At 37.2% G+C, this 24,527-nt stretch overlaps 1 protein-coding gene and 1 long non-coding RNA gene across 2 annotated transcripts in view; one reads left to right on the top strand and one right to left on the bottom strand.

The window, feature by feature from the left end:
• The window catches only part of LOC309505541 (uncharacterized protein), a gene marked incomplete at its 3' end in the record, with an annotated part of 163,365 nt that overhangs the window by 53,491 nt on the left and 85,347 nt on the right, over positions 1 to 24,527 (bottom strand). Inside the window, exon 5 of the mRNA XM_082178937.1 lies at positions 20,340 to 20,459. Within this exon, the coding sequence (XP_082035063.1) occupies positions 20,340 to 20,459 (120 nt within the window). The remainder of the gene's footprint in view (positions 1 to 20,339; positions 20,460 to 24,527) is intronic.
• On the top strand, positions 6,996 to 11,007 carry LOC309480581. The gene is made up of 2 exons (XR_014199688.1): positions 6,996 to 7,165; positions 9,566 to 11,007. It is a non-coding gene; the product is annotated as an uncharacterized lncRNA (long non-coding RNA).

Genomic DNA, 24,527 nt, shown 5'->3' with positions numbered 1-24,527 from the left:
GGCAACGAGCACTTTGATCAGTTGATTTAAAAAAAAAACACATTTCAGCGCTAGATCGACTCTTATTTAAAAAACGAATGAAATGAATGCTCTGCTGGTTAACTGGAGATGTTTTGTTTGTTTGTATTGGTACATTCGTGCCGCGAGATGTTTCAAAAGTGGTGGGGACATGTCCTACCCGCAAATTACGCCTATGCGTATGCATGTCCAGGGGCGTCGCTATAGTAGTGCAAAAGATCCGGGGCTTTAGCCCTGCATGGCTAAAATCTTTTTTTTTTTTTTTTTTTTACTTTGAAACTGCAATTAGAAGAAAAAAAACCCCCACAATCTCAGTGTTTGTATATTTTCATATTCACAGAGTTGTCAAATTATGTACAGAATTATTATATTGTGCCTGACCTTTGCACTTTTAACTTTCTGTGTTTACATTGTTCAGTTCCAAATCTGTGTTTTTAGTAATTGTGGTGGTATTTGGTATTTATAATTTTAACCTTTATATTATTTATTTCTTTTCATGTTTGGTGCCATTGTTAATGTAAAATTATTTATTTGCAGCAGTTATTTTGGAAGTAAAGAGAACCTAACTAAGAAATTCTGAATGGTTGTTATTCCCTTGGTGGGTGGGGGGGGGGGGTGGGGGGGGCACCACCAAGCATTTGTGCTTAGGGCACCCAAATGGCTAGCGCCGGCCCTGTGTGTGTGTGTGTGTGTAATTACTAACTTATTATATGAAATATGTTTCCCTTTAAATCACTATTTAAGCAGTAATATTTACACTTTAGCGGGAAATAAAATGTCTTGGAATTACTTTTATCCAAAAACACTTTCACATTTAAACCAAAAAAAAAAAAAAAATCTTAATTAACTTAAAATATCAAAAAAGTCAGTAACCACAACTGTTTTATAAAAGAGTATAACAGTAAATCTGTTATACTCTTTTATAAAACAGTTGTGGTTACTGACTTTTTTAGAAAAAGTAGGTCAGAAATGAAATAGGTCTTGTCAAACTCCCTTTTCAGATCACCAATGCATTCAGATTCACATTCAAAACATAAGGGCCCAAGAACATCAAATAGGCAAATAGCTGTCTTAATGTGAAATGCCCTTCAAATGTTCAAATGATGCAGGCCTGAATGTAGCTGGAATGTAGTAAATCGCTGCTTCACCACACAGGCCAAACACAAATGGAGCTTTACTCAATGTGAATGTAACCTCACGCACACAGGTTCAAAGGCGTCAGCAGCAGAAGACAGGACGAGAGGATTCACGATGAAGAGAAGACGGATGAAGAGAAGAGTCGCGTGGTTGATGATCTCGGCAAAGTCCACACTCGGTAACGCTATCCGGCTCCATCAGGGTCTTTGATCATCGTCGGCCTCACAGTTCCACACAGGCTTAACTAATCGAGGTCGCTGGCCACTAGCTTGTTAGCAAAGTCCATGCAAATCACTAACCGCTAAATCAGCGGCTAACTTAAACTCATTTCAGTCTTCATGTGCGGAGTAGGCCACTCACACAGACAGAATTATCACCATTAACATTTCGTGTAAGAGCCAGAAATACTCCACCGGATAGCCCAAGACCATAGCTATTCTTACAGGCATCTTTAAAGCATTTTCACAAATATTATTACCCAACAAATATTTAACATTTTAAATGCTGTATTCAGTAAACCATGAACGTTACACAATATGCATTTCTCTCACTGAGAAAAATCATAACTTCATTGCCTGGTCAAATCTTATCTGTTTTAACCTTTAATTATATTTAATAAACTATGAAATTATTTATTCAAACTTGTATATCTTATACTAATGATTATATTTCAACAGGGTTACAACGGCCAGATGGACAAATAGTCTGTTAAATAGTCAGACCAAGCATTAATTTAGTTGCTCAAATGTAAGACGCAACTAAAGACGTGTTCCTCTTCAGCCAAACTCATTTCAATCATCAGTTTCCACACTTCCAGGTGAAACACACACACACGGACACACTCGGATTCTCTTGAACCACCACCGCGTTTGCGGCAGAAAACCACTGCAGTGCAGCCAAAATGCTCTGTTCGACTTATCTGAGATCCTTTACTCTTCCCTGTGGATGACCTGTGACCTACTTTCTGTAAGATCTGAATTTTTGAACTTGAATTTTTGAGATTTAATTTTAGAAAACTGAATTTGAAGTTCCGAATTTCTTCATCTTGAAAACTTGAATCTGTATTTTTTTAAACTGAATATTTGCAGTATACGAATTCAGAAAAAAAAAGAAAAAAAACTAGCTGTTTGAAAATACATGTCTGTAAAATTCAGCCATAAAAACATTTCAATTTGTTAAATTTCAAATGTTCAATATTCGTTTAAAAAAAATCTAATTCAGAACTATTTAAACTACCACCTAAAATTCAATTTTGTTAGATTACACTTGTAAATAATTCAAATTTACACAATTCAGATTCAAATCATTTTGTCATAATATAAGCTCCATAACCACTGGGCTCAGCTCTTGATTGGAGTTCAGGGTTTCCTGAAATTCTGCCAGATATCCCACACTTTTTCAGGAAGATCACGATTTACATGTTTTTTTTTTATTCTTTTCTTCATATTGGTAGTGCTATAAGCCATCGAGCAGTGCAGCAAACATCATCTCTCAGATGTAGGTGTGACCTAGAAACATGTACGTAAACTTCATAGCTAACACTTTGCAAGTCCCACTTGTTAACACGGATGTATTTGGATTTTGCAATTTACATTTTTACAGCATTTATTAATATTTTAGCAATACAATAGTCATAGTGTAGATAAAATAAAAGACAAAAAATTTTACTCAATTAAAAAAATGTATTAGTACATTTTAAAATGAACAAACTAGCAATGAGCAATAGTTCTACAACATTTATTAACCTTAGTTAATGTTACAAATGGGATCTTATTGTACAGTGTTTCTATTTCATTTATTCATTCTATTTATTTTTTATTTATACAGTTTAAAGTTACAGGGACAGTGCACATTAATAAACATTTATGTAAATGTGCCAGTTTAGCCAACTTGGCTAATTTTCAACTGCAGTCCCTGGGCAGGTGTGATGTCAGATAGACCACATTAAAACAATCAACAATACTTATACATGCATTAAATCACATTTCATAAAATACATAAGGTACAGTAACACAAGGACAACAAAACATAAAACAAGGCAAAATACGCTTCAGATGATTTAAATAACTAAAAAGTATGGGCACACACTTGATTATCTTTTAAACATGATTTTAAGTTCATTTTAAATGACCATTATGAATCACAGTCTCTGATAGACGTAGACAAACTGTTCCATGTGTGAGCTGCTCTCACAGAAAAAGCTGACTGTCCAAAGGCAGTTCTCCTCATTTGTATTACACAGTCACCTCTTGACACAGACCTGGTGTGTCTAACAACAGTAGTTTTCTGCTTTATAAAAGCAGTAAGTGGGGGAGGAGCTAAGCCATGTAAAATTTTATAAACAAGACAAGCATCTGTAAATTTGATAAGATTTTCCCAGGTCATTAAATTATGTTTTTTTAAACAGTAACAGTGGTGATAGGTATTTGGCTTCCTATCAAGCACCTTAGAAGCTTGGTGGTAAAGTTGCTCCACAGGTTTAAGTGTTGTACTGGAAGCTTGTGCCCAGCTAGTCAAACAGTATAACAGATGTGGCATAATCATGGAATTAAAATATATTGTCGCTGCCTTTGTGGTTAAACAATTTCTGATATGACGGAAATTTGACAAATCGAATTTTACTGTCTTAACAACTTTTTTAATTAGTTTTTTAAACGTTAAATTAGAATCAATTAATATACCTATAGATATTTAAAATCAGATACCGTTGACAACTGTTCCCCTGCAATACAAATATTAGGTGTAAAATTATCTGTTGACCTCTTCGTAAAAAACATACATGAGGTTTTCTTTATATTTAAATGAAGACAGGAATTATTAAGCCATTGCATGACATCGGCCATCACTGCTGTAAGCTTAATAGCTGCTTGCTGTTTGGTCGGTGCATGTACATAAATGACAGTAACATCTGCATACATTTGAATGTCAGACTCATTGCATACAGTGGGAAGATCATTTATGTATATGCTAAACAACAGGGGCCCTAAAATTTATCCCTGAGGTACACCAATATTACAACTGATGGCCGATGACACCTCATCATTTATCCGGACTCTTTGTTCTCGATCTTCCAGATAGGATTGCATCCACTCAATAACTTTGGGGGCGACATTGAACCATGAAAGCTTTTTGAGTAGGACACCATGATCCACAGTGTCGAAAGCTTTCTTTAGATCTAAGAATATGGCCCCAACAACTGACCTTAAATGTATCACCTGTTTTGTGAATCGGTGTTATTATAGCTGTCTTCCATGCTTTAGGATAAATTCCCTCATTAATGGATCTATTAATAATATGAGTTAATGGACTAGACAAACACTCATTAAACACTTTCAAAAACATTGTGTCCAGTCCATACACATCTTTGGCTTTGGAATTCTTTAGGGAACTTATTATCATTCTCACTTTGGCTTCAGAAATTTCCTGGATCTCCAATACAGGTTTATTGTAGTTTGCAGGCATCATATTTAGTGAATTAGTGGATAGGTTATGTGTCAGGGTCGATACTGATTCTACAAAGTATGAATTAAAAATTGCTACTATTTGAGCTTCGTCCTGTGTAATACTATTATTAAAACAGATTTCCAAGCGCTGTTCATTACCATTATGATGCTTTCCTGTCAACCTCTTTATGTTCTCCCAAATCAATTTGTTATTTCCCTTGGCTTGGTCAATAACATTAAGAAAAAAATTCGCTTTTGCTTTCCTAATCTCTTTTTTTATCTTATTGCGTAGGCCTACAAACTTTAATCTATCAGTTACTAGTTTTGATTTTAGGGCTGCTTTCAATGCCGAATCTCGTTCTCTATTCAGTTTGTGTATACTTAGCCATGGAAACACTTTTTTTTTCCTGCGGTCAGGTTTAGTTCTCCTTAGAAAATTATTCATCGTACGTTGAATTGTGGAGAAAAAAGTCTGACAGTCAGAGTCAACATCAGAATAAGACAATATATTATTCCATTCAATTTCTTTAATTGCATTTTCAAAGTCATTTTGTTGTCCCTTAGGTATTCTGAGCTGATTGTGCTTTTTTACACAACAGTTAAAACGTGTTTTTGTCAATTTCCTAACTCCAAGTATTAAATTATGGTCGGATAACCCAGTGATCAAATTGAACGTTTTAACAATTCTCTCTGGTTTATTACTAAATATCAGGTCTATCAGTGTTTTTGACCTCTGTGTTATTCTTGTTGGTCCCTTAATTAGCTGTGTCATGTCAAAAATATCTTTAATTATTTTCAGGGCACTTCTATTACGTTTATCCTCCCAGTTTATGTTAAAATCCCCCATTAAAATTACCTCTTTTCCAGAATTACATTCTTTTAGTATACTCTTTAGTTGATCTAAAAACAAAACTAGTGTGGAAGAGGGTGGTCTATACAAACCAATAAGGCTGAAGGACATTTGTGGAGACATTTGTGGATATAAATCCAGTCATCCTTAAATATGGCAATCTTTGAATATCTACGCATTACATATCTATGCAAAGCCCAGAGCACTGACATCCAGGGCCGGCTCTGTAAATCTGGGGGCCCTAAGCAGGATAATTTTGGGGCCCTGCCTTGCAGTGAATAATGGAGTATTGCCACCGCAAACCAGCAACTGTATACAATCTAACCCTTACACATTTCATCTGTACCTCTTTTAACATGATTGCCCACTATTATTTTACTGCTTATTAAAGTACACTCACTGAAACAGTAAAAGTAAAGATTACAGATTTGCCAAATTTCTACATCTACTTTATTACTGTCTGAATGCTTTGTAAATTTTAAAACAGCACTAACTGATTTTTGTCCACTAGACAGCTTAAAACCTTTAGTATTAAAAATCTTCAATAAAGTTGTTGCATAGGCCTACTACAGGTGATGCTGGAGTCTCTATCTTTGAACTTCTTTTCCCTGTTCCATACTTTAAAAAGAGGGAGAAGTTGGACCAGTAATTTCTTTGCTTCCTTCTAAAGTGATTTAAACATATTCTTCTATATTGATCTATCAAAGAGATAAAAAATTCTGCAAAAGATTTTAGTTTGTTACAAAAACACTACTTCAGCGAACAATCATTAGCCAAATGTGTATATAAAATGTTTAGTAATAAAATATATACATAAATCTAATAAAAGCTCTAGGTAACACTTTTTACATTTTACAGTCATTGTTGCACGTTACATGTAGTTCATACAAAAATAATTCTACAGTAAAAACTGCTTAAAATGTGGATTTCGTTTGAGTAGGCTACCTCTACTTTAATGGGATAATGTCCACTTTAACGCACCCTCTGGTTGCCAAGAAACAGCGCCGCGAATTGTACAGAAAACGCAATAGGCCGCTCTTTGTGCATTGTGTAATGTGCCAAGTTCAAAAATTAATACAAAAAGAATTCTACAGTAAAAACTGCTTAAAATTTGGATTTCGTTAGAGTAGTAGCTCTACTATAATGTGATTTTTTTTCTCCTTTTTTCTGCACCCGTTGGATAGACTCGTTTAATTTTTGCGGTCAAATTTCCAAGTCCAGGGAAGACAACGATTTTACACGGTTGGTTGACTGTTAAAATGCGGCGACACCGGCGAGTACCATCTGTAGTTAGGGGGCCCCCTAGTGGCGGCGGGGCCCTAAGCAGCCGCTTAGTTCGCTTATAGGGAGAGCCGGCTCTGCTGACATCACATACATGTAGATTACATGTGCAGTTTTAGAGGACTTGATTATTATCTAATCAAAATAACAAAATATGTATTGCAGTGATGATAAAAAATAACTCAATTTAATGGGTTTCAGATTTGTTTAAATACTTTTCTCATTCTTGTGTTTTCCCTCTTTGCCTTTCGTTATATGTAGAGTCCTGCCACAAGATCCTCCCCACGACTATTGAACACTGTGCTGCTGATACACTGAGATCTGGTCCTCACACAGGGACTCGGGTCAGTGCTAATCGTCTGTTCAGAAGACAAGGAAGTAAAGTATTCACTTTTCAGCAAATTATGGGTTTCCCACATAAATTTAGGTGACTTGTGTCAATGCATTATATATAAATGAGAAACTCCACTACCGTGACAGCACTACCTTGACTAGATCAAAGATGAACGTGTATTAGCTTTAGAGGTTAGGCGTAACCAGTGTTGTGTGTAACGCGTTACAAAGTAACGCGTTACAATAACGTAACTACTTTTTTGGGTAAAAAGTAGTGTAACGCGTTACTACAAAAAATTTGGTAACGAAACGTAGTTCCTTTTTCAATTCGGCGCAACGTTACTTTTCCCATGGATATATTTGACAGCGACACTGCCTCAGCTGCGCGCTTGAGAGAAGAGAACTGTTGAGAACTGAAGAAAACGATTTAGTTTCGTATTTATGTTTAAATTAAATTAAATAAAAAAATTGCGCAATATATCGGGAGACAAATGGAGTGTGGAGACATGATTTTGACCACTTTATTAAGTTTGTTTTTGTAGAAAACCTGTATTTAAAGTGAATTTCGTTTTGTTTTAATTGTATCTTAATTTTAATCAATGTTTTATCAACCAGTTGGCTGAATTAAATAAGAAGTAAATTAAAGAAAACTATTTAGTTTCATATTTATGTTTAAATAAAATAAATAAATAAATAATTTAATCTATGTTGATTATATGAAAAGTGAAAAGCGTGAGTAAGATCATAATTTTGTGCAATATATCGGGAGATAAATGGAGTGGGCAGACATGATTTAGACCACTTTATTAAGTTTGTTTTTGTAGAAAGACTTTCTTTAAAACGAATTTCGTTTTGTATTCATTGTATCTTAATTTTAATCAATGTTTTACCAACCAATTAATTGCCTGATTTTAATAAATAAGTAAATATGGCATGCAAAATAATCATGACGGCACCAGCGCGTGAACTGGAGCTCCTCTCCATACAGTAAATGAACCGAAACTCATGAGCTACTTGTCTCACAGACCTGAGAAATATATAGAAAGCTTGAATATGTGTACTTTTAAACAAAAAAAAATTTTTTTCTCTCAAAATCTCTTTTTTTTCTCCTACTCCCTTGATAGAGTGAGTCGTATGTCTGAAAACTAAGCTTATGTCTTCTATATCATTTTGTCCTATATGTTATCAAGACGCGATTCGCACCGGTGTTAGAGAGCAGGGAAGCTTTATTGGCTGTTGCCGAAATTTAAAGTTCGGTGGATAGGGGAAGCGGAGCGGAGAGAAGTGGGGCGAGCACACGGCTCATCGCGGAGTGTCGCACTCTACCCCATGATGCAGAGCCGGCTGAGAATAAAAGTTGCCGCACACAGCAGCGCCAATGAGAAGGACTTTTTTTCTTTTGAAATTGATACAATTTTTTATAATAAAGAGCACAAAATAATTACCTGTTATGTCCTCCATTGTATAACTTTATGTCTACATATTTAGGAACAGATATTGGGTTCTGCCCAAAGTCAAGCAACATAAAAGTAACGTAAAAGTAACGAGTAACGTAAAAAGTTACTTTCCAAACGGGGTAACTAAGTAAAGTAACGGATTACTTTTTAAAAAAGTAACGAGTAACGAGCAAACACTACTTTTTAAAAGTAACTTCCCCAACACTGGGCGTAACCACATCTTCTGGCTGAGTGAGAAAGCCGTGTTCGGTGAACTCTGACCCACTGCATTACAGTCTGAAGCTGCACATCTACAGGATATAAAGCTGACTTTAGTGACAGGCTGGTGTGAGTTGGTGATGCACATTTACAAATAACGTTTTTTCATTGGACAAAACCACAGAAAATACTCCTTTGTCAGAAAAATTACGTACATTTGCTTGAATACCTGTTTTTAGTAGTTTGGTTCGTTTATCCTTCTTTTTGTTGTAAATATAAATAAGTTATTTGTGTATCCTGTTGTTTATGAAAGATTAAACTTGCAAAAAATATATATATAAATCAGTACATTTAATAATAGGAAAATATATTTTTTTTTTCTGTATGTATTTGTAACTATTTTGTTTTACTTTATTTGTATATTTGCTTAATTGTAATGCATTCATTTGTATTTATTTCCCTATGTATTTGTAAAATTTTTTTTTCATGCATGAAAGACAACAGCATCTACATTTTTTAAGAAATCGTAAATTATTCTGATTTTATTTCATATTATTGTCTGTGCAGGAGATAATGGAGGACCATCCGTGGATGAGAGTCAGTTAATGTGTCACGAACACGCAGCAGAGGAACTGCGGCCTGAGGCGCGTTAACCCTAACCTCTAACCCCTAACCCTGAGGGGCGTTAACCCTAAACTCTAACCCTGAGGGGCGTTAACTCTAACCTAATATTTGGGAATGCCAAGAATTGGCTGCAGACCGGGACAGACATCCTGGAGGATCACTATGAAAGGGCCCTGCAGGAAGCTAGCCAGGCGGTCTCTCATGCCTCCAGAGTGCGCTGGAAGGAGGCTTGGGAGATCGCAATCAAGTGAACCCGTCGTGGTGTTAAGAGCCTCAGGGAGGTCACCATTCGGCGGGCCTCAACAGTGGTCGCCCGATTCATGGCCCAAGGAAAGGGAGATGACGGGGGAGAGGGGTCAAGCCGGGCCCCGAGGAGTAGGGCCGTACAGTTTCAGGCCAGGCCACCTTTTTCTCCATCGGGGGAAGAGGTCGGAGTACGGGAGGGAGAAGAAGAGGCGCACGGGAGTAGGAGAGTGGTTGGGGAGACGGAAGTGGTCCCTGAGGGTAGCCGGAAGGCTGCGGTGAAGCGGCCCCAGCCGGTCGTGGAGAGTCAGCCGGCCAAGGGGTCTTCGGCTGTGGCATCTAAGGGGGATGGTGTCCCACAGAAGGTCTCGGACTTAGGGGAAAGTCCGGGGTACAGCTTGGAAGAGGAGCTGGAAGAGATCTGCCTCAGGGTGGAGACCCCGAAGTTGGGGAAGGCCAGGAAGGGACTGGGCCCCAGTAGGACCAGGGCAGTTGGGGTCCTGTCAACTTTGACTCTGGTAGAGCGTCCGGGGTTGAAGGAGGTTGAGAAACCTCCTTCAACAGTGGACATCTTCCTTACTGGTTTTCGTCTAGCCGGCTTCATGTACCAAGTTTGCAGTACTCTACTTTGTATATGAGACCGGAGGATCATACAAGTTTTACCTCTCGTCTTAACATCGTTCCCCAGTTTGAACGGACAACCATTTCGACCCGCGCTATCATCTTCCACCAGTGGGTAAATGACTTTAAGTTTAAACCTATGGGCACGAGAGACGCTACTGTAGATAAGCGCCAAAAGTCCTCATTAAGACTCTTACTCTCTGTTCTTTTATTTATCGGAAATATTGAACTTAACCCAGGTCCGGGCAAAAATGTCTTTATGTCCGCTTTTCTATATTACCTGGGATTTTATACTCATGTTTTAAATAACATTCTGGGCATGGGTTTACATGCAGGTGTCCCACACATGGATTCTCAACCACAGTGCTTTCAACAACCTGTAGGCACATTGATTACACCTCAGTTGCTATTTAGTTCTCCTCTTGTTACACCTCAGTTGCTTCTTAATTCTCCTCCTGTTATCCCAGGCTTTAATTCTAAACCTGTTAGAGCACAAAAAAGACCATTGTGTCTAAAGAAAAATCCAGTTACTTTATGCCAACTTGGTAGAATCAGAGGTTTCAAAGTATGCCATCTAAATATGAGAAGCCTTGTTCCCAAACTGGATGAATTTAAAATCATGCTTACTCAAACAAAAGCTCATGTTATGGCAATATCTGAATCATGGCTGACTCCTGTTATATCTGATTCATTTCTTGCGATTGAAAACTATTTATTATATCGCAAAGACAGGACTGATAGAACTGGTGGTGGTGTTGCTCTTTATGTAAATAAAAAATATGCACATTCTATAGTAAAACTATCAACAGTATCAGAGTCACTTCAATTGGTTATTCATTTTACAAATCAACTTTCAGTTACTATTATTGTCACATACAAGCCTCCAAATGTCAGTCCAACTGCATATTTATTGCAGTTTTCGGACTTAATAAAATCGGTCAAAACTAATGAGCTTGTTATTCTTGGTGACATAAATTTAAATTGGATTGATAATTCATCTAAACTTCTGAAAACAACTGCCATAAAATATGGTCTACATCAATTAATTAAAGATCCCACCAGATTTGGTAAAACACGAAATTCTATTTTGGACCTTATTTTCACTAATCAACCCTCCAAGTATGGCATATCAGGAGTGATAAACACAGCAGTTTCAGATCATTCACTCATATATGTCATTAGGAAATGTTTTAAACAGCCAAAATGTCATAAAAATAATTACATTAAAAAAGTCCCAAATTCAAAATTGTCTCAGTTTAATGCTGAATTTGCTGATACTGATTGGAGCAACGAGATGTTTCTGCAAAATCCCGATCATGTTCTGTCAAATTTCCATAGGAGAGTGGAGACAATACGTCAAAAATATACAACTATCTGTAAAATACATATTAGACAAAATACAGTACCTTGGGTAACTTCTGATATTTTACAGCTCCTAAAAAAGAAGGCCTCTTCCTTGAAAGCCTACAGATTATTAAAAACACCTGAAGCTAAGCTTATTTTCACTCAGTTCAGAAATAAGTGTAAATTTGAATTATACAAAGCAAAACAGTCTTACTATGAAAATCAAATTAATCGAACAGTTTCCAACCCAAGAACATTATGGCGAACATTGAAATCTATAACTGGTGAAAATAAAATTAAAAATAATAATAGTTTACAAATATCCATAAATGGTACTCTTCTTACTGATCATGATAAAATTGCTAATTCTTTTAATGAGTATTTTATTGCATCCGTACAAGAATTATCTTCTAAATTTACTATTCCTCTGTTTCTCACATCAGTACCAGCATTATCTCAGCAATTCTCTTTTTCTGAAATTGTACAAAATGATATAACTAATATTTTGTGTTCTCTGAATGCTTCTCATGCTTGTGATACAAATAATTTAAACATGACTTTCTTAAATCTCATGCCAGTACTCTTATACCACTTTTTCATCATTTAGTTAATTTGTGTATTAGACAATCAGTATTTCCTGCCTTGTGGAAAACGGCCCAGATCACCCCGATGTTTAAGTCTGATGATCCAACTAATATTTCCAACTACCGTCCAATTGCAATTCTCCCAACCATTTCCAAGTTGCTTGAAAAAATATTATATAATCAATTAATTAACCACCTTGAAAATAATAACCTGCTCAGTGATTGCCAGCATGGCTTTCGACCCTTGCGGTCAACTATGTCGGCTTTGCTGATTCTCACTGAGCAAATACGTGCGTCTCTAAACAAGGGTCAGATTACTGGAGTTATATACATAGATTTTCAGAAAGCTTTTGATACAGTCAATCATCAAATTCTGTTAAACAAACTTCTTTCTTTTCATTTGTCATCTTCCGCAATAGATATGTTTGCATCATATTTAAGTGACAGATCTCAGACTGTAAGAATCGGCACAGTAACATCACAGCCACGAGTGTGTTCTATGGGAGTTCCACAGGGCAGTATTTTAGGTCCTTTACTTTTCCTTATGTATATTAATGATCTTCCTTGTGTTTTGAATTTTTCTAGTTCTTTGCTATATGCTGATGACACTGTTATTTTTCTTTCTGGTTCTAATATCGACACAATCAATTACAAACTTAACATAGATCTGCAGCATTTACACAACTGGCTGCAAGATAATCATTTAACACTTAATGTCAAGAAAACACAATGCATGGATTTTTATTCATCTAGGAGACAGCTATCCATATCTAATCCTATATTTTTTTCTAATCAAACGCTTTCAATTGTATCAGCATATAAGTATTTGGGAGTCTATCTTGATTCACATCTTACTTATCAAGAACATGTTCAAACCCTAACCAGAAAGTTAAACCAAAAGTTATATGTTTATAGCAAAATTAGACCATATTTGTTGCTTTCTGTTTCAAAAACCTATCTTCATGCCATCATTCTGTCCACTTTGTCGTATTGTTTACCTGTTTGGTCACTAACAACAAATGAGATTATTGAACCAGTAATAAGACTTTATAATAGAGCTCATAAGATCCATGTCAGGCTTCCAGGCTGGACTCACCACTGTACTGCACTATCTTTGTGTAATGCCTTGACATTTCAGAACTATAAAATAAGCCATGGGATAAACCTGTTTTATCAAATCTCAAATGGACACACTGTAACTGCTCTAACCGAATTGGTTCCGAAACTTAGCTCAAGGTCTGAGCGCACTACGAGATCTTTTGCAAATGGACTTTTGCCTTTACCGGCTTTTAGAAACTGTTATGGACAGAGATCTTTTTTTCATGTGCTCACTAAAACCTGGAATGAGATCCCACAGCACATCAGAACTATCACATCAAGAAGACTATTTAAAATAACATTTGCTCGCCATTTAATGGACAGGTATATCTGTGACCATTGAGAGGGCTCTATAGCCCCTCCTGTTGCCCAATATCTTGGTTTGTGTGTCTGTTGTTGTCTCTAGCTGTCTAGTGTGTGAGCTTTGTTGTGTATGTGGTTTTTATGTTCTGCAGAGCAGGAACCTGCTGAAAATCAGTTTTATACTGAGCCAGGCCCGATTGTCCTTAATCTTTTCCTGTTTTAAAAATATAAATAAATAAATAAATAAATAAAATAAACCAGAACCCATGGAGGTGGAGGAGGGTTCGGACTCAGACTGGCTCCTGGAGGAGAGCCAGGCTGAACCGGTGGTCCCCCAGGAGGTTGTTAAGAAGAAGGGGCCAGAGATCCCAGAGACCAAGGAAATCCCTGCACCGGTGGGGAAGAGCCGCAATGTTAGGCACGAGGTGGTTGGGGATAAATATAGATCATGGGGCCAGGCCCCGGAGAGATCTATCTTCATTGTGGGGGATTCCAATTTGAGCCGAATTCCTGAAATAGGTAACCGGGAGGTAGAAGTACATAGCTTTCCGGGGGCTAACTTGGCACAAGCCTACAGCCTCATTGAGCACAAGACCCCGGTGTCCCGGATGATCAGGCAGGTAGTGCTGGCGTTCGGCTTGAATGACCGGAGCCAGAGTAGCCTGGTCGCTTTGAGGAAGTGTGTGGAGCGGCTTCATGAGACGGCAGTTGGGACATTTCCCAACGCGGTGATTTATATCCTGCTGATTAATTTCGAGTCCACCCTGCCAGAACAGCAGGTTAAAAATCTTAAGGGGCTGAATGACATCACTTTTAGAACGGAGTGTTGCATTCCCCTCCTACCTGCTGACCGGTTCAAAGTGGAGGCAGACAAGATCCATTGGACCCCAGCAAAGGCCCGAGCGATGCTACAGCATTGGCTGGGCCATTTAAACTGTTAAAGGAGCCTTTCCATCAGGGTCCTGTCCTGACTTTGATGTAAATAAAATGGGTTCTGTCATAAACTTGTCTCAGTGTTTTCATTTCACACCGGCACTGGTTAGGTTACTGGATAGGGGTTTATCGTTTATCCCTTCTCATTTAGTGAAAAAGGTTGACAGAAGCCCGTTGCTAGCAGATCTGGGTCAGTTTCATGACAAAATCAAAAGGGCAGTGTATTTCGGTCCGAGTACTGATATTGACGTCCAAAGCCGACCGTTTTGCGAGAGATCGGGGTGGGTACCACCACCCCAGAAATTGCCCGGGGAAGTATGGGATTTCTTTGAGAGGAACTTGGAAGGGGTCCAGGTAGCCTTATCTGGAGCACAGGCCCCGAGACCTAACTTACCCCCGGAGGAAGTGGAAGCGTTAGAGGAATTAGCTCGCAGACGGGATATTGTGATTAAACCTGCAGATAAGGGAAGTGCGGTGGTAATTATGGATAGGGCACGTTATGTGCAGGAGGGACTGAGACAATTAAAAGATGAGTCCTTTTATTCCAAGTTGTCGGCCCCCATCTTTATGGAGTCGGTACCCCGCATTGAAAGAGTAGTGAATACCTTACTGAGGACAGGTTTCATTTGTAAGCGACATGCGAATTATTTGTTGAGGCCTAGGCCCAGGCGGTTTTATTTACTTCCTAAGGTTCATAATCCTCGGGATAAATGGCCTAACCCCTTCATGCCTCCCGGTCGTCCGATCGTCTCGGACTGTGGAAGTGAGAGTCACAGGGTGGCAGAGTTTATTGACTTTTATTTGAATCCCTTATCTACCAATCATTTTAGTTACATTAGGGATACCTATTACTTCTTGGAAAAAGTCAAAAGTCTGAGAGTGCCACCTGATGCATTCTTGTTCTCGTTGGATGTGGAGAGTCTTAATACTAACATTGAGACTCCCCTAGGATTAAAGGCAGTGCGAGATTGTTTTGCCAGTTTCCCTGATGCTTCTCGACCGGAGGAGGCGATTTTGGAACTTTTAGAGTTAAGTTTGACTCGTAATGATTTTGAGTTTGAGGGGACATTAATCTGCAGATTAAGGGGACGGCTATGGGAAAAAGGTTTGCACCAGCTTATGCAGATATATACATGGCCCAATGGGAGGAAACTGTCTTTCCTAAATGCGAGAAGGTCCCTTTATCCTACTTTCGGTTTCTGGATGATGTCTGGGGAGTGTGGGATGGCAGTCGACAGGAGTTCGAAACCTTGTGTAGAAGCTGCTGCTGTAGTTCGGCTTGATTTCTTCTCAGAGTTTGATGTTGAAGTAATCATGAAGACCTTGATTAGCGATTATACAGTTTATTTTATTAAAACACTTTTGGATGTCATACTGTAGAAACATTACTATAATGAATTATATGAAATTAATAACACATATGACAGTTTAGAAGAGATCAGCTTATCAAAGCACTACACAATGATTATATCGTTATAACACACAGTTCCAGCAGCCAGAGAAAAACTAACATTAAAACATCAAGAGTCAAACTGGACAACTTAATCAAACACTGATCACCATAATGATGACATCAAACCAAACTATTAATTTCAATAAATCATCAACATCTAAACCTCTGTTAATCTCAATAAGCACTTTTCCACACATATGACAGAAATAAAGTAAATTTGGTTAGTAATAAGTGAAGCTGGTAATGTTGTTTGTGTAGTTGCTTAATGAAGTTGGAGCCTGACATCAATTTTTTAGGCCGGCTACACACTGGCATTAACAGACTGTCTGACGCGGCGCTGCTGCTGCTAGGTGACAATACAGCAAAGACAACGTCAGCAGTTTTGCGGCAAAATATTCCATTCTGTATTGACAGGTGCAATATTTGAAAATCGATAATTATTATTATTTTCTTTTAAATTACATATATATATCTGCATTTATGTCAAAACCTAGAGACTTTCAAACATCAAAATATCATTTATTAATATATATTCCTGTCAAAATGATATATAAACATCTTTTCCTATTCTATTTTGCCTGGAAACGCTTCCAACACACTTGCGTGTCATGTGAAAAATAGGTGTTGGTTCTATTTCTAGCATGCACATGCATGCGTTTTCTTCCGCACCTGAGACGTGCGTCTCACGCAGGCAGTGTGCAAGCTCTAACCTGTTAACATGGAAGCCGAAATAAAAACGGACACGCCACACAGCCCGTGTGTAGCCGGCCTAACACGTCAACCCAATTTTCATTTTCAACCAAAATTTGACGTCTAAACGATGAAGTTCATGTCCAATAACATTTCTAGCTGGGGTGACCTCACATTGTGGCCATTATATGAGCACACAGTGAGTGCACTGTGAGGTTACACTTGTGACTCACATTGTGATCATATGCAGAGTTCACTGGATGTTAATGAAAAAAAATCTGGCCTTTTATTTGTAAAAAAAACATTTTAATCTAAACTTGGTGTCACTATTTCTTCAGGCTGATCAGAGTTTTTTCTCTGTTTTCTGAGAAGAAAATAAAACAATGAACAATCCTCTGTAAGTTTTTGCTATTGTATATTGCTGCAGATTGGCTCTAAACTCATCAGTATTTTATTCTAATATTGTCGGCATCTCTATTTCCTCTGGGTGCTTCGAGTCCTTCCTCCCTGCAAAATAAAAGCATTGACTGACCTCTCGTATGTGTTTTTATCATGATTGCAGATTGTTCCAGATCAGATGAGTGTGAATCATCAGATTGTGTGCGGCTCAAAACTCACCAGCTCTTCTTGCACAGATGATCTGAAGAAGAATCACAGTAGGAGCAGCAAACACTGCCATCTCAACAATACTCACAATCACTGCAGGAAACATGAGAGGAAGAAGAGAAACTGTACATGACTGAAGTCAAGGGTATTCAACTATCAACAGTTATTGATGAAGCATTTACAGACTGACTGATAGTTTAATGTTATAAAGCTGTCAGTATAAATGAACGTGTCGTACCTCTGTATAATGATCCAGCAGTCACACTGACTTCAGTTTCTGATGCTGTATCAGCTGGATCTGTGGATCACGTCTGTTAGTTCAGTTCAACACATAATGCCACATATACACAACATCATCATCACATAATACTGGAGCTTCACATCACAGAAATGATGAATATGTGCATGAGTCTGTCATCTATTATCTTCTTACTTCACTCTCAAGCTGTCAGGAGGAGAATGACTATCGCCATTCACCAAAAATAAATCTATTTAATGCTTTATTCATTCATATTCATGTTAAGTGAGGTTCTAGCACACTTGCATTTCTAAGTTTGCAGAAACATTGAAATGTGGAATATCTATTTATTGATGGCATCTAAAATATACATCGTTTCCTGTATGAAAACATTCAAATGCACAAATATTGAGGAATCCTTCGAGGTTGATGTGTGTGACAGTGATCATGTGATCATGAACCGTGTGTAGGAGCTGCTGCTGTAGTTCGTTCATACACACCTGGAATCAGTGCTGTTGATGTTACAACTGTTAATATGATTACACAATGTCAAGGCATTTATTTTACAAACTGCTATACCCTATACTTTATGTAGTAAGTATACTAATGTCAATATGTACTAGTAGTAAACTTGTAAGTGTACTATTTTAATACCACTTGGGACTAAATTGGCCCACTTGAAGTATATAAAAGTATATGTTTAAGTGTACTATAAGTGTAACAGTAGTAAACTTTAAGTGCACTACTAGTTCATAATTATGTTTCTCATTTGTACTGCAAGTGAACTTACGAGTATACTAGTAGTTTACTATTTTAATACTTGTAGCAACTTTGAAGTATACTCTCAGTAAACTACTAGTTTAGTAGTTTTATACTACAAGTTTTCTTTAAGTGAACTTAACATTATACTTATAGTTTACTATTTATATACAATTTTTGCACTTGCAGTAGGCCTATACTACTATGTTCAAATGTTATTTTTTATAACTGTACTTTAATTTAAAAAAAAAACTTTTATTAGCTTCATGCATCCTTTTTCATCAACACTTGAATGTCGGTAAGTTTCATAAAGAAAGGCAACATTTTAAACAAAATAGTTGAGAAAATCACATTTTTGTCAAAGACTACGCCTTGATCAGATTCAGAACGATGATCAAACACAGGTGGAGTAGATCAAGTCCAACTCCCCCAAAGCTTCACAGTCGTTTTCTCTTAATGGGTTACGCTTCATTTGGAAACATTAAGCAGTTTTGATTTACAAGCTGTTTAATGTTTGATGATCACATTATTTTACATAGCGCCCCCTACCGTATACCAGTGAGAACATGGATAGCTGGAAAATTCAGTCAATGTAGTATTCAATTCAGTATGACGAAGTCAGGCTAGGGGAAAGTATAATTAAAGTAAATTCCTATGTGCACTACCAGTGACCTAGCCTACCCAAAAATTCAGATACGCAGAATTAGAAACATATCTGTTTTATATCAATATTTTAATCAATATTTTCAAACAAAGTTTCATAAGACTGTATATGAAAAACGATGTAAAAAAAAGTATATTTAATAAGCTACTGAATCAAAATAGTAAACACAACTACAAGCCAAGTATACTTTATATAATAATAATAATAATAATTCGTTACATTTATATAGCGCTTTTTCTGAGACCTCAAAGCGCTTTACATAGAAGGGGGGAATCTCCTCAACCACCACCAATGTGCAGCATCCACTTGGATGATGCGACGGCAGCCATATTGCGCCAGAACGCCCACCACACACCAGCTTACTGGTGGAGAGGAGACAGTGATGAAGCCAATCAGTATATGAGGATGATTAGGAGGCCATGATGGACAGAGGCCAAGGGGCAAATTTGGCCAGGATGCCGGGATTATTAATGACCACAGAGAGTCAGGACCTCGGTTTAACGTCTCATCCGAAGGACGAGGACGTTTAATATAATATAATAATTAAACTTTTAAGTATATCTCGATCAAAAGATTGAGTACAAGTATAGGCCAAATATACTTGGACTTTTCTCTCAGTATAAGTCAAGTCCACTTAAGTGTAATTAAGTATATTTCTGAGAAGTATATAAAATGTAGACTGAAAGTATGCTTTTTAGTTGAAAAGAAGTATACTAATAGCACACTTGAATAAACTTATTTTCCATGCTTATTTTATTTACTCTATAAGCTATTCCACCCGAAAGTTTGTTACTATATAAAGCTGAACATGTTAGTTTATAAGACGGTGTGTAATATTATTTGTTTTTTAAGTATTTAATAAGCTACTGAATCAAAATAGTAAACACAAGTACAAGCCAAGAATACTTAGAATACTTAATTATACTTTTAAGGATATCTCGATCAACAAGTATAGGCCAAATATACTTAGACTTTTCTGTCAGTATAAGTCAAGTATACTTAAGTGGAATTTGAAGTATATTTCTGAGAAGTATATAAAGTATATTTCTGAGAAGTATATAAAAAGTAGACTGAAAGTACACTCTCTTATTTTTTGTTTAAAAGAAGTATACTAATAGCACACTTGAATAAACTTCTTTTTGGTAAGGGTAGTCTAGAGCAGCTCCGTATCAGTGTGACTCTCAGTTCTGGTGCTGGGATAACATACTAATGAGATGATTTTATTAATTCATCATAGCAGTGGTGTGAGTTACACTAGCTGTATATTATGATTATTTTGCATCAGACAACAGACTGTACAAGACCGGTCATTTGTATCAAAACTCAACCTGACTCAACAAACCTGACTAAAGAGCTTATTTTGTAGATAATATGTGTGATGATAAACCAGTCTGTGAGAGCCAGTGCAAACCACTGAAGCGAGAGACTGATGATGTGTGACAGTGATCATGTGATCATGAACCTTGTGTAGGAGCTGCTGCTGTAGTTCGGCTTGATGTCTTCTCAGAGTTTGAGCTTCTGACTGGAATCAGTGTTGGTGAAGCGACTGGATCTGCAGAAGATGAATGTTCAGACGCATCATCTGTAGGACATTAACATCATATGTTCATATCGATCATCACATGCAGTTTGTGTTCATCATCACAGTTTACAGTGGCAGTAGTTGAGAAGAGACTGTACTGTATTACTGTATAACGGTAGGACATTAACATCATATTTTACAGTGTTGTTTCTCACCTGAATACTTGACAGTGTATCTGACTGAGGTCTTGAGTTGATTTCTGTAAGTAAGCTGACATCTCCACTCTCTGTTGTCATCTTCATTCAGGAGTGTTGTAGTCAGAGTGAGGATACAGCGATATCGAGCTGATGATGATGGTGAAAATATCTGATATCTGGAGTCTGTCTTCAGATCAACACCAGCCTGATTCACCCACAACAGCTCTAATCCCACAGAACTGACCAAATATTCACAGGAGAGTCCATAATATGAATACCACTGACAGGAGAGAGTCACAGAGCGGCCTGGATTGATCTCAGTCTGTGAGGATGAAGATGATGATGAAGATGATGATGATGATGAGGAAGACACTGAAACTGAACACAAGACACAAATCACAGACTCTTCAATCATCATCTGAGTTTAAAGGGAGAATCTGCCCTTTTTAAATTGACCACATAATCATAAACTTACCATGAAGAATATTCAGATGAACATCAGCATCAGGTCCTTGTTTCTGTCCATTCACATATTGTTCACATCTGTATACTCCATAATCTTCTACTGTGACGTTCTTGATGTTCAGAGAGCAGTCAGACTCCAGACTCAGTCTCTCATGTCTCTCTGAGTCTTTATTCTTTATCCCTCCAGTAATCAGTTTAACTTCTGAAGGTCTGAAGCTGTTATAGTGGACCCATGTAGTTGATTTGCAGTCAGAAAGAGCTTTATTACAGGACAGACGGACATTTCCACCAGAACTGATGAACTTAGTCACTCCACTGGTTCCTGAAACACAGTATATCTCAGTGATCATTATGATATTAATAAATGATAAAACATAAACCCCACCAGCATACAAAGCAGAAGATTCAAATCATACAGTCTTTTTCCGCTGTTTGATAGCTAATGCATTCATTAACATTTATAGATAAACCAAATCAAACGCCTCTTTAAGATGGAATAAGAAATACTCTGACTTTGAAACAAATTTAAATAATATAATATCATCATATCTTGAACTTTTGATTTCAGCTTTGTCATAAACATTACTGGACGGCACAGGATTAGTTGATCCTCCTCTTCAACCGTAGAAATACACTAATAACTGCCCTTAAAAGCTCTTTATCTGTTCTGTGTTTCTCTCTTTCCTTCAGACTCACCCTACTGTGACTTATGCACAGCTAAATACTAAATAACAACTCAAAACCCACAAAGAATATTTGTGGAACAGTTCCCAAAGGAAGGAGCAAAACTCAGGGAAGGTTTGCTGGGATCAGTAGTTCACTCTCCATCCAGACACAGGCGTGATGATACTGTACTTCTGTTCTCTGACCACACAACATCACTTCACTGAGCTGAACACTCGTGTGTGTTTGACAGCAAGTTTATGATCAATCATGATCTGAGTTTGGGAAGTAGTTAACAGTGAATTTGATCATGATTAGGGCCCTCTCAAGTAAAAGTCATGACTAAATAATGCATTAACAAATCATTTAATACAATATGATTAAACATGCACTAGGAGAATATTTGTATTCCTTTACACCACCAGTACAACAAAACAAAAGATAAAGGTTATTTGTAGTTCTGTTACTCACAGCGCATTCACTGTGTGCTCATACTATGATCTCGATATCAATATTGTTAGAAGCGCTATATAAATGAAGGTGACTTGACTTGACTTGACAATATGAGCTCATCCCAGATAGAAATGTTGTTGTTCTATGAATGTTTTGAGAGCATTATGTTTTGTTCTTGTAATGTTTTCTGTAGATAATTGTATTTTTGTTCCCAGAATGTTCTCCTAAAAGGAAGGATAACACTCTCTAAACATTCTTACACAGTTTTAGCGGGACGTTTCCCAGTAGACACAGGACTGAACCATCTTTTCCTCATATGTCTCTAGTTTCCTGTTTACACTCAATATGACCCCAAAAATGTTTAGAGTGATTGTATTTTTTATTTTATTTTATTTTTTTACATTTTTAATAATACACGTAATATATAATTTTTTTGGTTTACTTCTCATCTATACATTAATGCTATGTTTTGGGAGATTTTAATTACTTTTTTACCTATTTACTGCACAATACCTCAGCTACACCATTAGCATTCAGATTCATATGGAGAAGAACCACCATGATAGAAATTCTACAAATTTTGAATTGAAAGAAATAAGAAAGCTATAAGAAATTGAGATTGAGACCAAAAATGCAGCATGTAACTGTTAAAAAACTGACTACACGCTTGTTTATCATAAGAAAGATTGGGAATTATTAACTCATTAATGTGTCCAGCGCTGTCACATCACGTCAGCTGTCAAAAGAAGGAAAGACTCAGAAGAATCAGACCCTAAGACTCAAGAGATGAACTAATCATTTCTCTTTCCGGTACAGAACCCATAGGATTTTACGCATGCGTTGTCACAAAATGAATATCACAAAAGTCATATTAAAGATTTGTTCAAAATAAACGAATCGTTCGTGACCGACCCATCACTAGAACACATTTTCTTTTACTGTTTTTGCCATAACAAACAGTTCCAGCAGCCAGAGAATAACTAACATTAAAGGGTAACTCTCGCCAAAATGCAACTGAGGGTCTTTTTGTTAATCTACCCGAGGCGAACTTTCGTTTAAAAGCATAATTAGGATGGAAACGGCACTTTTAAACGTACAGTATGGAATTCGCCGCTAGGGGTCGCTAACCTCTTTACAATAACAAAGGTGTAGTTTGATGACGCAACATTTGCTAAGAATTATGGATCTTGTCGTCAACGTCAAGCCGACCGATCTAATAATGTTTATGGATGAGTAAATACATCGATGTTTTTATCATGACTGTGATATGAAGCAGGTCGGGTTTGCTAAGAGACAGCTATCAGCTCCACACGCAACGCGAGTCCCGAGGATATAAAAGGAATATGGACATTTCATTCTGCCGAACTACACGTGCAGAATTACTACTCACAGGTCAGTTTATTAGACAAATTAAACTTGTGAGGTAACGCAGCGCTGTTTCACCTGGGGCCTGTTTCAGAAAGGAGGTTAAGTGAAAACTCTGAGTATGTTAACCCTAAAATGAGGGAAACTCTGGGTTTTCTGTTTCAGAATGGGAGGTATGTTAAACCTGAGAAAGCAGAGTAAGTCAAGCCTGTTTCTGAAAGAGAGGTAACTTATACTCAGAGTCAGTTACCATGGTAACTTACTCTGTGAACCTAACCTGGTCGGGAGCAGGTTTTCTTCGATAAACCCAGAGTTTATTTCGGTCTCCTCCCCTTTTTTAAAGAGGAAGTGGTGTTTAAACACCTCATTCATTCTTTCAGTACATTTTTATTAATAAAAATAATAAATAAAATATTGCTATTTTTACTGCTATTTTTTTTTTTTTTTTTTTTTTTTTATAAGATGACGTCTATATAACTCCTTAACTGGCAAATGAAAATACAGTAGTAGATTAGAGTTACATAATGTAGTTCTAAACAAATTCTACAGAATTAAACTGTGGCATTTACTGAAAATCACTGAACTGTGTTCATCTGTGCACCAGAAGTGGGGGGAAGGGGGGAGGGGGGGATAAGAATACCCGTTTATACTTGGATAAACTTATATTCTATAGGCTACTCCACATAAATATGTGAAAAAAATCATGTGTAGATTGTGTGATGTGTAGACACATAATATTAACATTACCTCTCTGTGGCAGCAGAAACTCTTTATCCTCATTGTCATGTGAAGATGAGCATTTGGTTGAGTGCACTTTATAACACTATTTATCATAATTTCTGGTGTATTGAGTAGGCTACTTACAACTGCCTGGGGTTCTGTTGGGACAGGAGGCTCCAAAAGACAGATATTACCATCAGAATATGTTGGGACCAACGAAAAACCCAACCCAAAGTAAAATAAATGGAAATATCAAAAATAGCCT

The sequence above is a fragment of the Leuciscus leuciscus genome (assembly GCF_965113295.1).
Source record: "Leuciscus leuciscus genome assembly, chromosome: 1".
Lineage (NCBI taxonomy): Eukaryota > Metazoa > Chordata > Actinopteri > Cypriniformes > Leuciscidae > Leuciscus > Leuciscus leuciscus.
Note: the sequence above shows the minus strand (reverse complement) of the source record. Positions and strands in the feature narration are given on the sequence as shown.